The 15,077-nt window shown below is 41.2% G+C and overlaps 1 protein-coding gene across 4 annotated transcripts in view; it reads left to right on the top strand.

The window, feature by feature from the left end:
- GRIN1 (glutamate ionotropic receptor NMDA type subunit 1) overlaps positions 1-15,077 on the top strand; it is a 778,837-nt gene that overhangs the window by 159,949 nt on the left and 603,811 nt on the right. For all 4 annotated transcript variants that reach the window (XM_078642154.1, XM_078642156.1, XM_078642155.1 and 1 more), the window contains exons 4-5: positions 13,075-13,137; positions 13,827-13,927. In XM_078642154.1, the coding sequence (XP_078498280.1) occupies positions 13,075-13,137; positions 13,827-13,927 (164 nt within the window). The remainder of the gene's footprint in view (positions 1-13,074; positions 13,138-13,826; positions 13,928-15,077) is intronic.

Below are 15,077 nucleotides of genomic sequence, written 5' to 3'. Positions count from 1 at the left end.
CATTAAATCTGCAGTCTTAAAATCTCTTGACAAGTCCAAAGGTCCATCAGTGTGCCAAAGACTCCAATTAATTTGCAAACTGATCTGTTAGAGAAACATTTAAGGGCCTCAAAGAAACTTGAATGTGGGATAGCTTTTCTCACATTCACTAAAATAAAACAGTAGGCGTAGTGTATAATTAAGGAAAAATCTACCTGTGTATTCACATGAACTGGGGGCCCATTAGTTGCTTGCTTAAAGAGAGGCTGCACTCTAATGCTTCCTAACCAGTACCCCATGCCCAAGGTAACTGGTAGGTGAAGAGAGCCAGTGTAGTGGAACTTCAGTCCTCATTTGCTATCAGTACACTGAGACTTTTTTTTAAAAGACTACCAAAACAGTCCTTTGCAGTAATTGTTTCTGCATTGTAAAGAATAGAGTGGGATTCATGCTTTTATTGACATTTTTTATTTAAATTAATCTGCTGTCACGTCTTGGTTACCCTAACCAGCAGCAACTATCTTTTGCAGCCTGAATAACCATCTTTGTCTGGCTCCAGAGCAATACCTAAATTACTGTTGTTATCCCAGGTCTGCTGAAATGTTTCATGCCATGGCGTTTTCCACAAAATTTATTATAGATTTGTCTAATTTGCCATATAATCCATCACCTGTTGCATAAACTGCAGATTTTACCTTTTTTTAACTCAAAGGAATCAACAGTTATGGAAAACTCAGTAAGATGGATAACTTTGCAGAGTAAGGCCCTTATCAAAGATTAACTTATCACTTTCCTTTTTGTTATTTCTATATTTGGGTGTTAAACTGGCACCAATGAGGTGAAACCTTTCCCCAGACAGTGTTCACTTAGTGACATACACAGAACACAAGATCCTAGTCTTAGGTGCATCCATTTTCTTTCCTGGTCCAGTTTGAACCCAGTGGTTCATTCAGAGAAGCATCCATGAGTGCGGGAAGAACTACCACAAGAGCACTCTTTTAAGTACTCTTTCATGTCTTTTGGAATCGTCCCTGAAACTTCCAACTCCTTTTTAATAAAAGTGCAAACAAGGCAAAGTCTTTTTAATTTGCAATAATTGCTTATGAATATTCCTGTTCCAATTGGGCCTCATGGCTAGAGCAGTCGACTTCGGAGCTGGGGAACCGGGTTCGGGTCAGGGGAACCATGCTCAACATGCTGTGATTCTGGGCAAATCACTTAATCTCCCTTGCCTAACAAAAATGAATGTGTCCATCTGTAACGAAACTGGTGCTCATGTTTTCGGGCCTATTCACTAGGGTATGTAAGAGTGCATAAAAGAGTACTGTAAGAGTGCTCTTCTAAATAGTCTTACATGTTTTTGTGAATCAATCTCATAGAGTTTCCTTAAAATATGCAACAGCTACTATGAAATCAGAATAGTCACTTTTTATTTATTTATTTTCTTTTTGCATCCAATCAGGAGCTCTCTACCTGCAAACTCTCCAGAAAAATGTCCCCTACTGTTTAATGGCAATGTTAATTCGACCAAGAGAATCCTTGAAATCTATGTGAGGAGCGCCCTAGGTACACATGAAGGCCGCAGTAAGCAGTCGTGCCTACTGTTTACGGCTGCAGTGCACGGGGAGTCGCTCGTTGTGCAAAGACAACTGTGCTACTGGGCAAGGTAATCAGGCTGAAAATGAGTGGAAGGACTTTGGTATATTTGTCTTCCTCTCTGGCACTAAAATGAAATCCTTCTCGGTGTTTAAAGGCCGTAAAATTACACATTTGCGTGAAATGATTACATCTCGTTCTTCTTGAAGTAGGAATGAAGTCATTTTTAGCAACAACAAAAAAAGTCCGGCATGCCTGATGTCCCACTCAAAAAATGAACTTTTTGCAGTAGATTATCCAGGGGTGCTAAAATTCAGTTTCATTTCATTAAGAGACATTTGCTCTGATATGAAGAGTGCCTTCGTGGATAAAAGCAGAGAGATGTGACCCGCTGCTTCATGGTCTTCTCACAGAGAAGACATCTCCAGGAAAGGCTGCTGCCACACTACTGGGCACCAAGGTTGGTGGGCCGTTCACTTGGCAGAAGAGAGAAACCTCTGATCCACCTCATCGGGGCAGGAGAACCCTCTTCACAGTATATTTTTAATTCCCACGTGCAGTTTCCTTCAACTGGCCACTTGCACATTGGACAGAAGGGACAAATGCCCGTTTCTCCTCAATCATTTTAGTTTTGATTCTTTCGTTTCAGCAAACAATTAAGTGAGGAGCACATGGGGACATGTCTAAAAGGGCCAACACAGGATTAATTTGACCTTAAAGATAAGGGTAATCAGCTGCATGACGTGAATTAAAATAGGCATGCCCCACCTGGAGTTCTTTCTGAGGCCCAATTTGCTCAGGATCAGTGCTCAGATCTCTTATCTATTCCATTTGTCTCTCTGACTTCCAAGAAGGTTGAAAAAAGGGCATCTCTTTTCTCAGTAAGAGATGCTGCTTTCTCCTTGGAGGGATAAAGATCTACTTTGAGACTGGTTTCATCACACGGGGTGAAGTGAATCCTTCTCCTTGTGTTGGTGGTCCATTAGTCTGGCTTAGTTGCTCATACAAAACAAAACTTTTTGTAAGGAGTCTAGGTTTCTCATTATTGAATATTCATTGTGGCTTTGCTATTTTCCTTTAAGGGACCTTTATTGTAATTCAAATAACCCCATTATCCCATGAAGGAATCCAGAACACATTAAAACAGATTACTTAAAACCCATTTTCCGTAACCAAAGACAATCTGAAATGGAACTACACTAGCCAAGGTCTCTTCCCATTTAAGTTCGAGTTCTGGCGGAGCAGGAATCTAAATTTATGCTCCTGTACAGCTCATATTTTTGCAGTTTGCACAGAATAATGCCAGGTGATCCCTTGCTTGCGTGCAGTTATCAGTCACCAAACTCATTTGCTATGTCACCAGTCAATCAGAAGCAAGCCCGTCAGCGTGCTGCTTATGAGGCTTCATGGTCAAAGTGACCAACATGTGAGAATTTGCTGGTAGGAAAGTTTGAGCTCTCTTTGCTATGACCTACGGTGTAAAAACCACACTATCCTAGCAGAGTGTGACATGCTCCTCTGAGATAAAGCAGTTTTTTGCCTCAAGATGAATCAGGAAATAATCAACAGATATAGTAGCTGGATAACAGTGTTTTAAATGGATCCATCATGGGTTCTTTTGATTGCAATGACTTTCCCTAGAGATGTTGCTTTCAATGTTGCTTATTGTTCTGAATTCCCCTGGTATGCCTTCAGCAGCTGCTCCAGAGATGCAGTATAAAGTGATGCGTTAGATGTTTTAGAGCTCCTCCTTGTTTGGACTCAGCCGTATGAAGAAATACTTATAAATCAAATGGAAAATGTGATGGCGGATCTCGTCTTGATTTTATTGGAACAAAAGTGCTTCCTATGAAGAGTGCATTTTTGTCTCTGGTGAACAATATTTGTGATGTCTACGTGCCTGGTGTGAACTGTAAAACTGCTGCAATGCAGAGTAGCATCTATGCATTTCTCATCTGCCTTTCCTCCATATGGGATCCTGCATGGAGGATTAATGGCAGTAGGGATTAGCATATGTATGTAAAAAGGAGAGTGAGACCCCTTGATGTAGCCAAGCGAGTAGGGTACTCTTGACAAGTCAAACAAATATTCCCTTGGCTGATGAAAGGAACAGCATACAAGGTTCAACTCACAACTAGGTCATACCTCCCAAGGCGCACAATAATATAATTCATCAAGGAAAATCCCACCTAATATTTGAATCATTTGCTAAATAGCACTGAAGTTTTACAAAAATCTTTTATTGTTAAAAAACTGGTTGCAATGTTAACATTTCAATACACTTCCTATCTATCACAGTTTTATGCAAAACAATTGATAAAAACAATTCATAAAAACAATAAATGTAAAATCCCCATTTACAATCAATTTACACAATATTCCATTACATAAAAAGAGAACAATAGTTAGACAATATACTTTGTCTTTCAAAGGAACATATCCTATGGGACAGTTTAGAAACCTGCCTGGATACACTCATTTTCGTATCTGCAGGTCCTTGTATCCTGTTCCTTGCATAACCCAGTAGAGATTAGCAACTGCGATTTAAACATAGTTACTTCAGTAAAGGTAGATGAGGAACTGACACGTGAAGTTCAGAAGTAAACACTGTGGGACCTTCTGTTCAAAGAACCTTCACAAAAACTAACATTATTATGAGACACTACATTTTTAAGGTTGGGAGCACACATAATGTTCATGGTGGTGGAAGCCGAAGACTACTTTACAGTTCAGAGTGGTCAGCTGAGAACACTACACTTCATTCTGAAAGTCTTCCTCTTGTTGTTGAAAACAAAATAATACTGTATCAGAGGAGGAAATTCGATTACAATGAACTACATGAAAAGTAAGAAAGGTCACAATCACTAGCAATAAACTTTCTCTGTTACTCTTCTGACACAGACATATAAAATAGAAAAATAGATGACCTGAGCTGGAGTTTCTAGTAAAAAGAAAAGTGTTGGCTAGATAAAAAGTCCAGTAGGATACTGCATGTCTCACCAACACATAAAATAAGTGATGAATTTTTAATGTCAAGATTACGAAAATATAATGTTTTCTACAATGTCCATTAAATGCCTTTCCACCAATTCGTTTAAATCCCAGGGTCATTTAGAAGCACAGCACTTTGGACCCGGTCATTATTTTAATAGCACTGCTGTTGCCAAGATAATGATGATACCTAAAACGTCTCCGGACCACAAAGCAATAAGGATGGCTCTTCTCTGTAGGAAAGGAGAGTGGAAATTCAACCACAATTTGATCTCACTGAACATGGTGACTTAGTTCCTCGAACACTGATTATGGGTACAGGAATTTCGTGTTCCAACCAACTTTACTCTATTTGCTATCTCTAGCTTTAATAACATTGTATCATGTACCCTTGAATGCTCACCAACATACTGGTAAAATCCCCAATAAAACATTTGTTGAAATATTACAGAAAATCATGAAGCAGCAATAATTTTGAAGTTGAATGTGATTATTTACGTGTCTATGGGGCTTCTGTGGAGCCTATTATCCGAGTATTTGCACCATGCAAAGAAGCCCCATCTATCACTCATATATATATCTATATATGAAAGATATTGCCTAGTATGGAATTTGATTTACATTTTTAAAGAAATTAGTCTCTGCGTTCTAATCTTCATGATGACTCTCTTTTGGGACAAATGCCCCTCAAGAAATGATTTTCTTTGAGCATACCGGAAAGACCTACCTACCCATATTTTCTAATGTGTGGAATTCTAATGTTAAAGTTATCAACTATCATGAAAGGCTAAGGATGAAGAAGAAAAGGTCACTTTGTTTTCGATCATGGATAATTTTATTATATAACCACTTGCCATTCTTACCTTTCACTTTTTGGAGGACGTTCCAGTACTTTCAATCAAGTTTCCAAATTGTAACAACAATTGTTGACTAGCACCTCATTCTGGATGTTAGTGTCCTATCTCAGCATTAAATAAGCACACTGAACTCCTTAATAAAGCGTAGTGTACTTAGTTAAGTTGCTGATTTAAATCCAATTCAAGAACTTTCCCTCTAAGAAAGGTTTAAGGATTTGATGGAAAAAGGAACCTAAATTGAACATTAAAAAAAAATCTAAATATTTATCCCTTCCATTACAAACCTAAAGCCCTACAATAGAGAACCTAATCATTAATATTATCAATACAATGTTGAATGTGCTTTTATCATTTAGAAAATTAAATTAGAGGGCAGCTTATATTGTACAAGTTTTATAAAAAATGCATTTATGGTTCCTGTGTTTAGCTTGAGTAGAAAAAGCTCCATGGTGGAAAAAAAGTCACAGAAAATAGTTACTGCTTACAAAATTGCTATAGGGAGGCAATTACTTGCAGCCGGGTGGAAAAGATCATTTCATCCATGCCTGTCCACATCCCATTCTTCAACTGTCTTGCCAATGTGCTTCCTTTCGTGCCTTTAAGTTTGGCTATTTCCTGTGTGTTCCTCTCACTACTGTGTGTTTTTGTCTTGCTTCTAGAAAGTTAAATCAGAACTGAGGTCGTGGCCAACCGGATGCTTCCACTGTCTCTCATGATGGGGGTGGGGGTCTGTTCAGTGGAATAAAGAGAATTTTGTACCCAAGAAGTGGGCGGGGGACATACATTTCCCCTCTATCCCTTTAAGAAGGGTAGCAAGTCTACCCCTAAATACCATATGCATGGGGAGGAGTGTGTTGTCTATGTTGCATGTTATCTTCTCATTAACGATAGGGGCCTTAGCCAGCAGTGTGTTGACTATGCTGCTTTTATTGTGTGGTACCGGTGTTGTCACTTCCACAACTTTTTGTCATCTGTAGATCTGCATGCTCCTTGGGAAAATGATTGGGAAGTGATACTGGTGATGGGCACACAGACAAGTTCTTGTTATACGTAGGAACCAACATTTCATAGATGAAGCACTTAAGTTAAGGTCAGGGCACAGAACAAAGGGGATTACTTTGTTCAAGTTAGGGCAAAGATTATGCTACTACTGAACAGTGAGTTTAGTGATTTTAATGCCCTCCTTCTCAGGCAGAGCTATAGCAATGTTGCTGTAGGAGGGCTGGAAGTATTAGTGCAACACTGATACACACTTACTAATGCTATTGGGATGAGATATGCTTTATTTCCCATCCACTTACATATGTGTGACAGTCTACACATATGGATATGGTGATGTACAATGTCAGGGTAGACATGTTAGTAGAATAAGAGAATTTTCATATATGAACAGCTAATAAATATATGATAGGGACATGAGGAAACTGAGCCGTTTAGAAAGAGGACACTTGTTACATTAATATTTCAAGGCCGACCTTTATGAAAGGAATATATGTGCAGAAGTGCAAGGGAAGCGATGCAGGATCTGACAATTCAAATATTTCTCCGCTCATTTCCTCAAAGGAAGAGGGTGGTCCAGAACTCTGATGATGTCCGAACAGAAACCAAACGCCTCCGCATCTCTGCGGCCACTCCTTTCAAGATACATTCCCTAAAAATAACAATATCCCTTGATCCCTCCATTCTTTCATTGTGTTTTCTCTCTGTCCTCTCCCCTCCTTCCTTTCAAGCTTCTTCTTCATGTCTTTCCCTAGACGACTTCTCCATTGATCCCACTCCAATGTGCAGCTGCCTCAAAACTCCCTACTCACATTTGTACTCATTAGTCTGCTCTACACTGCGACTGAACATCATGTCCTTAAAATGCACTGTCCACCCCTACTTCTCAAGGTCCTCTCGCCTGCTCTTCAGTGGTCTACCAGCCCCACTCCTTGAAGCAGTCCATGGTGAATCTATTGAGCAGATAGTTAAGGAAATATTGCTGAATTCTGATTCTAGAATCCCAGTAAGGTAACAGAGATAAGGATCTAAGTGGACCTTAAATCCCCGAGCGCACCTCTACACCAGGCACATGGCACCATTCTCATCCTGAGCTGGTGTTGTACAGACACGCTTCCTCCTGAGAGCACATACCTTGTCTTCCATAAAGCTGCACATTTACCGCTCTTCCGACTTGGTGGAGCAAACAGAAAGTGTGTTCATTCGATTTCTTGCTGCAGAAAACTAGGTCAACCATTCACAGGAGAAATAATTGAGAGAGACACAAACGCATGTGCTGTTCGCTACAGCGGAATGGAGCTCTCTCAGGCTCGCTTCACGCAGGGGGCTGCACCGTGTGCTAATGGAACAGCGTTTCATCTTGCAAATTTTAATGAACCAACATCCCCAACGGCAGTGGACTTGCCTGCCTAGAAACTGTACTAGTTCGCAAAACAGTAACCTGTCTGAAAGCAAGTAGGTCTGCGCAAGAGTTGTGAGTCTGATGTGATGTGACTGACTCTTTACAGCCCTCAGAAGGCAAGTGTGTACTTATTCAAAAAGACTAGAGAAGCATCATATAATGACATGCTCTCTTCTATTTGGAGATTCTGGCCCGGGAGTAAGTGCATCTTGGATATTGCATTGTAATTAAGTAGCCTCCAATCTATTCTCATTGAAAAATGTTATGTCCTTGTTTGCAAGACTATAAGTCTGCTTAACCAACATAACTGTAATCAACCTGGCATATATGGATATGACACCTGAGTCAGCCTCCTTCAAGATCCTCCAGGCTACCCACCTGGCTAGGGTGGTGTTTCCCGTTCATAGATTTTTGCAGCAGCACAAGACACTCCAGGAACGTTGACATCGCTTCTCAGTGGCGTAGGTATAAGCATGGTGTCATATTTGGCTGTCCTATAAATATACTGATTGAATGGTGCACTTATGTATCGACATATATGTCAGCCTTCACCTGGACATCTTTGACCTGTTACTCTAGACCAAAGTTTACCTGGTGCTGTGAGATTTACAACCTCTCTGTCTCTCCAGAGAGAAGAACAATTAGGACTCTTGAGAATTCCTCTGTCCAGTTTTGTCATTGGTGCCACGACAAAAGGAATATCCCTGTTCAAAATTATAGTAGGGTGCAGCGGCCAGAGCATCTGAATCCAGAGCGGGGCTCAAGGTGCGATTCCCGGCACCAGTGGCAGCTCAGCAGCATGTGACTCTGGGCAATAGCTCACTTTTTGTTTTTTTGGGCAGTAGCTCTCTTAATCTCCCCAACAGTCCCCAGCGCCTGGATACCCTTAGGGGTGATAAGTTGTGCTTTACAAATCTTGATTTATTATAGTACACCTATTTGGTTAGGGGTCTACAAGCAAACTATTCCTACGAACTTGGATTGACAACATCCTGTGCTGGGAAACCGTTTTTTTATGTATTTAAATTTTTATATAGCACATATATAGCCTTAGAGTGTCGGAGGGCTTTTCATGCAAAACGAATACAAACAAAGAAAACTCAAACAAGACAAGGAAAGAATAACAAGTAGAAAGGGGGTAAGACAATGAAGAGCTGAAAAGTTGGAATTTACAAGTTACAAAGTGTCTGTAAAATGAGGGATTGTTTGCACATGCCGAAGAATTCCACCCACAGCAAACAAGATCCATCAGAATGTATGTAACACAAACTACATTCAGAAGCTAGGCATGAGCGTTGCTTGAGAACATTTTAATCATGAGAAAGTTAATCAATTGTTTCTTGAAAGCTGTATATGAGGATATTGGGGCCCACCAGTAGGAGGGGGGGAACCACAGACACAGGAATGGTGTGATAAAGGCCGCTTTATTGGAATCAGGTGCACCCTGCCTACTCCCCACCATGGCCGGCGCCGCACAAAACTATGTCTCACTAAATAAGTGAATGCCTAACAACCCCCCACCACCACCCCTAAATGGATCCCCAACATTACAAACTCATACAACATCATATAACATCCCGTCCACAACATACCCCCCTGCCTACAACTGCAAAAGACCTCAGTGTCCCCCACCGCCTACAACAAGCCAACCCAGGCCTCTTCCAATACCACCCCAACGACCCCCTTTTTAACTAGGAGAAGCGCCAAAGAACAGAGCAGAATACCAGCACCTGATCCAGCGACAACACAGCTGACCCCCACTACCCTCAACCGCCTGTGCACCGTCATCCAAGAAAAACCTCCTTCAGCCAACTTCAATCCCCCGGATAACCCCCTACCCCCCCTGAGCTTCCCCCTAAACTGGGTGGGCGGGCGGGCAAAAACACGTGCCCCAACTGCCCACTGCTGGCTGCTGTGTCACTGCACCACAAAATGGTGGACAGTGACACACGCTGCATGGCTATAACCACCCCCAGCCCAAAAAGAGCCCAACTGCCCTCCCCCAGCCCAAACAGCCCAAAAACACCTTCCTGTCCGTTCCGTGTCCCCCTCCCCTCCTACCGGCCCCAAACATCCCGTGGGGGCAAGCCTCCCGCTGGTTGGCTGCCCCCCAAGTCCCCATAGTCCTGATGAGAGGCGGAAGTGATTTCCAAAATTTTGGGATACAGCCTGAGAAGGACTGATTCAGAGTGCGCATTTTCTTGAATGTGGGGACTTGAATATGAAGAGTCAGTGCTCAGAAGTTGGTGAGCGAGCACAGATTGTCAGTAGAGGTCGGCAAACTTACTTAATTTGATGCAGGCATAATTATGCAAACTCAAAACAATGCAAAACTACACAAATTTACGTGAAATACATCTCACACTCAATAAAATATCTGAAAAGCCTGTTCAGGTAAACATTTGAGTTGATTTCTAGTTGCTTGTGTTCAAAACATTGCCACTTGTATTCAGATATGTAGTTTTACACTCAAAATTACCTGATGGTCCACTTGGGGTGTGAGCAGGTGATGTAAATTTTAACACATCCGTATTGCTCATAATTCTATAAAATCTTATTGCTTCTTGTATTACTTTCCTTCCCTTGATTCCTATGAGTAGTTAATATCTGGAACATTTGAAAGACCTCACATACATGATTTGTATGCAAATACCAAAACCTTTTGTACATAATCTGTGTTAAGGGTCATAGATCTGTGGGTCTTGTGAATGAGTTGTACACTTTACTAGTATACTGTGCCCCTTTGTTCTAATAATCACCTATGCACAGAGCTGCAACTAGATGGCAATTGGAGAAGGTGCTCCTTTCTGATTAGGAAGAGCATAGCAATGCTTTGTTTGATATCAAATCAAAAGCTCAGATGAATATGCAAGTCCCAGTGTGCACGTTCCAACTGGTGCCTTCAGGATTCCACATGTTGATTTACTCTTTGCTCAATTGAAACCAAAATGCACAATCACTATGGATTTTTAAGAGTCGATCTGGAGAAGTAGACCAATCTAACCAGTCACCATTTCTAATCCTGTTCCGACATCATCAGACAAGGTAGACCCTTCTCTTTGTTCTTGAATCCTTTCATTGGCAGTATTGGCAGGAAAGGGGTCAGTAAATCAAATGAAACGTTTGAAGATATATTTTGAAACTGGATGTAATGTCAGATACTAGCATCTTATTTTCTTTCTTGCCTGCTGTTACCCACTAGCGGTGTGGAGATCAATACACCAAGTAACAGAGATAGTGCTTTCAGAAGATAGGCACAAAGTTTAGCATTGTGGTATGAGATGGGTACACAGCCAGAGTGTCAATAGAGTTGGGTGCTGCCTCTTTAGATGCTGCCCTGGGTACTTCACCGTGCATCATAAAGGTTGGGTGTTGTATTCTCAGATGATGTCTCGTGCATTGAGAGTTATTTCCATTAACTTTCCTCTCATCCAACTGGATAGAAATGGGACATTCATTATCTGGAAGACAGCACTAACTCTGCACCGTCTGACTCCATAGGACCCCAGACTTGTCAATGCAAAGAATTCAGTGCATTGTCTCTAAGGCAGTTCACACAACAGTGATGTCACCAGAGTCAGTCATGCAACCTGGTTTCTGCTACTTTCTTGGTGTCAACACACCATAACTACTACAATGACAGGTTCTGTTTGGGGGCTTGGATTCAGATGTGCAGTATTATTGATCCTATGTGGGCTTAAGTTATAAATAGTAGTACAATTAACATCTTATTAGTTTAGTTATACAGTTTTAGTGTGAATCAGTAAACTGAAATAGACATTGAGGTCAAACATGCAAGTTTTCCCCACTTATTTTTGGCAGTGTTTAAGATGAAAAAGTATATTGCAAGTACTCGCTGTGTCACAGTGCGTTCTTCCTTCGGAGAAGTGCCAGAAGTGTCTCACTAAAGTATTGGACCCTGATCAGAAGAGCCTGTAGGGTCCCACTACAAGTGCCCATACGAGCTCATTTAAAGGATAGCGCATTTAAAACTGACAGGAGAGCCTCAACTAAACTATTGTGGAAATGTTTAGAAACACTCTGTGCTCTGGTGTTGGGGTAGGTAGAGATGGTCCCCTCTGTCCCATTAAAGGTACTGGTGATAAGGTAGGAAGTGCACATATCATCCCCTTTGGGTAAAGAGGCCTCACTGATAAGTAACTGTGCTCTGCCATGAAAAGTGCAGGGGCTCTTCTGAGAAGTGTTTGTACTGTCTTGGTAAAGAATTGAGGCGCTGTTGAGAAATGCTGGTACTGTACAATGATTCAGAAAAGGGGGTGGTGATGAACAGAGTGTCTGAATTAAGCAGACCACTCTTACCCAGTCCAAAGATCAGGGCTTGATCCATCACCGTTATTTAGCTCACTGCCCCATCCCAGCTCAGAACCTGGCTCTATGCAAATTAGTCTGTCCCTGGCCCAGTGCATCATGGGAACAGGGCAGACCAAACTACCTATTAAATGCATAGACCGCTTTTTCAAAATTGGCAGTACTGGAATATTCAAAGTTATTAAGTCATTCTGAGAAGTGCAGTGATGGCCAGTGCCAATACAAATATTGTCTCAGTTGAGAAATGCCATTAGAACATTGGAATGTTGAACGCAGCAGTGAAGACTATAAAGTGACTTAAAATTATTAATGGCTGGTATACACCTCTTGCTCCAACATTCCAATGTTTGCCTTTCTATCTCTCCCTATTTAGAACATTCCACCTTCAGTGGGTGGAATGTTCTAATAGCATTATAGCCCTTCTGCAGAGAGCTGTACCAGTTATCAAAGGGCCTTTCCCTCATTGCATGTCCTCTCCTCTTGATTGGGCCTATAACTGGAGAAGATGGCCCTTTACAACGGGTATAGCCCATTGCAGCAGGATATAATGCTACAGTATGGTACTATTTAAAACAGTGAGGTCCATTTGAAAAATGTAAATACTGTCTTGCCGGGCTCTTCTGAGAAGTGTCCTTGTACTTGTTTAAGAAAAGTAAGAAGTTCTGGCACTTCTAAACGAACAGTACCTGCTCATTTTAAGCATTGCCTTTTAGTAACTGAGGATTTCTAAGCCTGTAGCAAGCCTCGGACATTCACTAACATCAGTAGTGCGTTTTTGCAAGCTCCAGTGTTATATGTACCCTTTCTAGAGAGCAGTGGAGAAAGGAGGTGGATGTTGGATTGCTTTACTACACGTCATTTTCAACTGTTTATAATATTCTTCTGTGTCTACATATTTTCTCTGTGCACATTATTCATCAGAGTAAAAAAAGGAACTATGAAAACCTCGACCAACTTTCCTATGACAACAGGCGTGGACCTAAGGTATATATGCATGGAAAATGCACGTCGCCCATCAAGTCTAACTAGCAAAATGACAAATAACCACGAACACCCAAAAAAATTCAAAACCCCCCAAGATCCATGACTGTTTCCGGAAGCACGTCTTTTATGTTGAGATAGTTTTGGATTGAACTTGAGAATGGATACTCAAAGACAAAATGGTCCCGCTTCCCTCCCCACCCTACCCGGACCCTCCGCGCCAAAATGATTTCTTTACGAGGATTGCATGTGAACCAATTATTAACTTGCAAGTTTTTTTTTCTTTGGAAACAAAATTTCTTTGGTGTAAGATAATCACTTTTACTCTCAAAGGTAAAAAAAACCTGTGCAATACTTGTTTTTTTTAAATTAGTTTTCTTAAGTTTTCTTCTTTGATTTTTTTCGGTTTTCTTTTAAAAAAACACTGATTTGACTTTTCAATTGCATTTTCCAAACTCTTTTTTTCTAATTATCTATAGAATGCACGCCTTTAGTTTTTTTCCGGTCTTGACTGACTTCAATTTGCATGCACAGTGCAAAAAAGGGAAAGAAACAGAACAAAGGACTAGATAACAATTCTATCAATTTGACATAAAAATACATATCTCTGGAACCTTTAATCTAACTAGCATGGCTCACGCTAGGAGATATTTTTCTACTGCACTAATTCATTTTGCTCACACTAATCACAGGCAGAGAAAGTGCTCCAGTTTAACCCTGGAATCAAAAATGTGACCTCATTGTTGCTGGAAGCAAAGGAGCTGGAAGCAAGAGTCATCATCCTCTCAGCAAGGTAACTTTTTGCAGTTTGTTAAACTTGTTTATTCCGTATTAAATATTTTAGATGAACTATATGTTAATAGCATGCACTTAGAAACAAACAGATCTAACATGTTTTCGACTGAGCATGCCTTTAAGCATTGGACAATTTTTCTTGTACTCCATAGGGAAAACATTTTTTTCTGAGGAGAATTCCCTTCCCCTACCTCTGAGAAAATAGACTTATTTGGGAAGCTTTTTCACCATGTACACATATACACACAAACACCCACCCACACACTTGCTCACTGTTAGAAATGGGATTCCCAGTTGAATGAGGTATGCACCCAGGCCAGGCAGGAACCCCCACTCTAGTCAGGTTAAGCTAAATACACACTAAAAGATAACCTGTGCTCACCCTCTAGTAGCTTGGTTCAAAGCAGTCATGCTTATCTAAAGAGGCAATGTGTAAAGTATTTGAGCAACACACACACACAGCAACACAATGTATACATCACAAAAAGACTCCACGCAGGTTTAGAAAAATAAATTGTTATATTCAGAACAAAACAAGACCAAAACAACAAAAATCCAATGTATAGAAGTTGAGATATTGAATTTTAAAGGAATAAATGCAGTAAAGCGTTTAGAAGCAAGTAGCGCTAAAAAGTTTATTTTACATTGTGCTGGACCGAGGCAAAGTCAAAGTCTGGGCCGACCGCGATGGAGCACCAGCCGGCTACAGTACCCAAGCAGGCCCCTGCGAACAAAGCACCTTTCCTTATGGCAAACAGCTAGATGCGTCAATCTTCTCCATGCAGTGAAGGTGATGCCTTAGTTCCGAAGACAGTTGTTGGAGCCGAGAGACGTTGAGCAATGTGCTGGATTCTGCCATGCAGTCAAGGGGATGCATGGACCCCACCTAGCTGCAGCGATGGCAATACGCTGTCTGATGTCTCTAGCTGTGGAGACAAAGTACTGGTTCTGATGCAATTTTACTTCCGCAACCGGGTCAATGCGCTGGGTATGCTATCGAAAGTCCATGTTGCAAGTATCTGGACCACATACAGTGAGCCAGGCACAGGACTGGGGGTAGAGACTTTGATATCCCTGAATATCAACCAACAGGAGGCAAGCCAACAAGCCCTTGGAGATCACTTGGAGGGAAGGCAGAGCCCAGCTCT

This window comes from Lissotriton helveticus, chromosome 5_1 (genome assembly GCF_964261635.1).
Source record: "Lissotriton helveticus chromosome 5_1, aLisHel1.1, whole genome shotgun sequence".
In the NCBI taxonomy this organism is placed as follows: domain Eukaryota; kingdom Metazoa; phylum Chordata; class Amphibia; order Caudata; family Salamandridae; genus Lissotriton; species Lissotriton helveticus.
The sequence above is the reverse complement of the archived record's forward strand: the minus strand, read 5'-3'. Positions and strand labels throughout refer to the sequence as shown.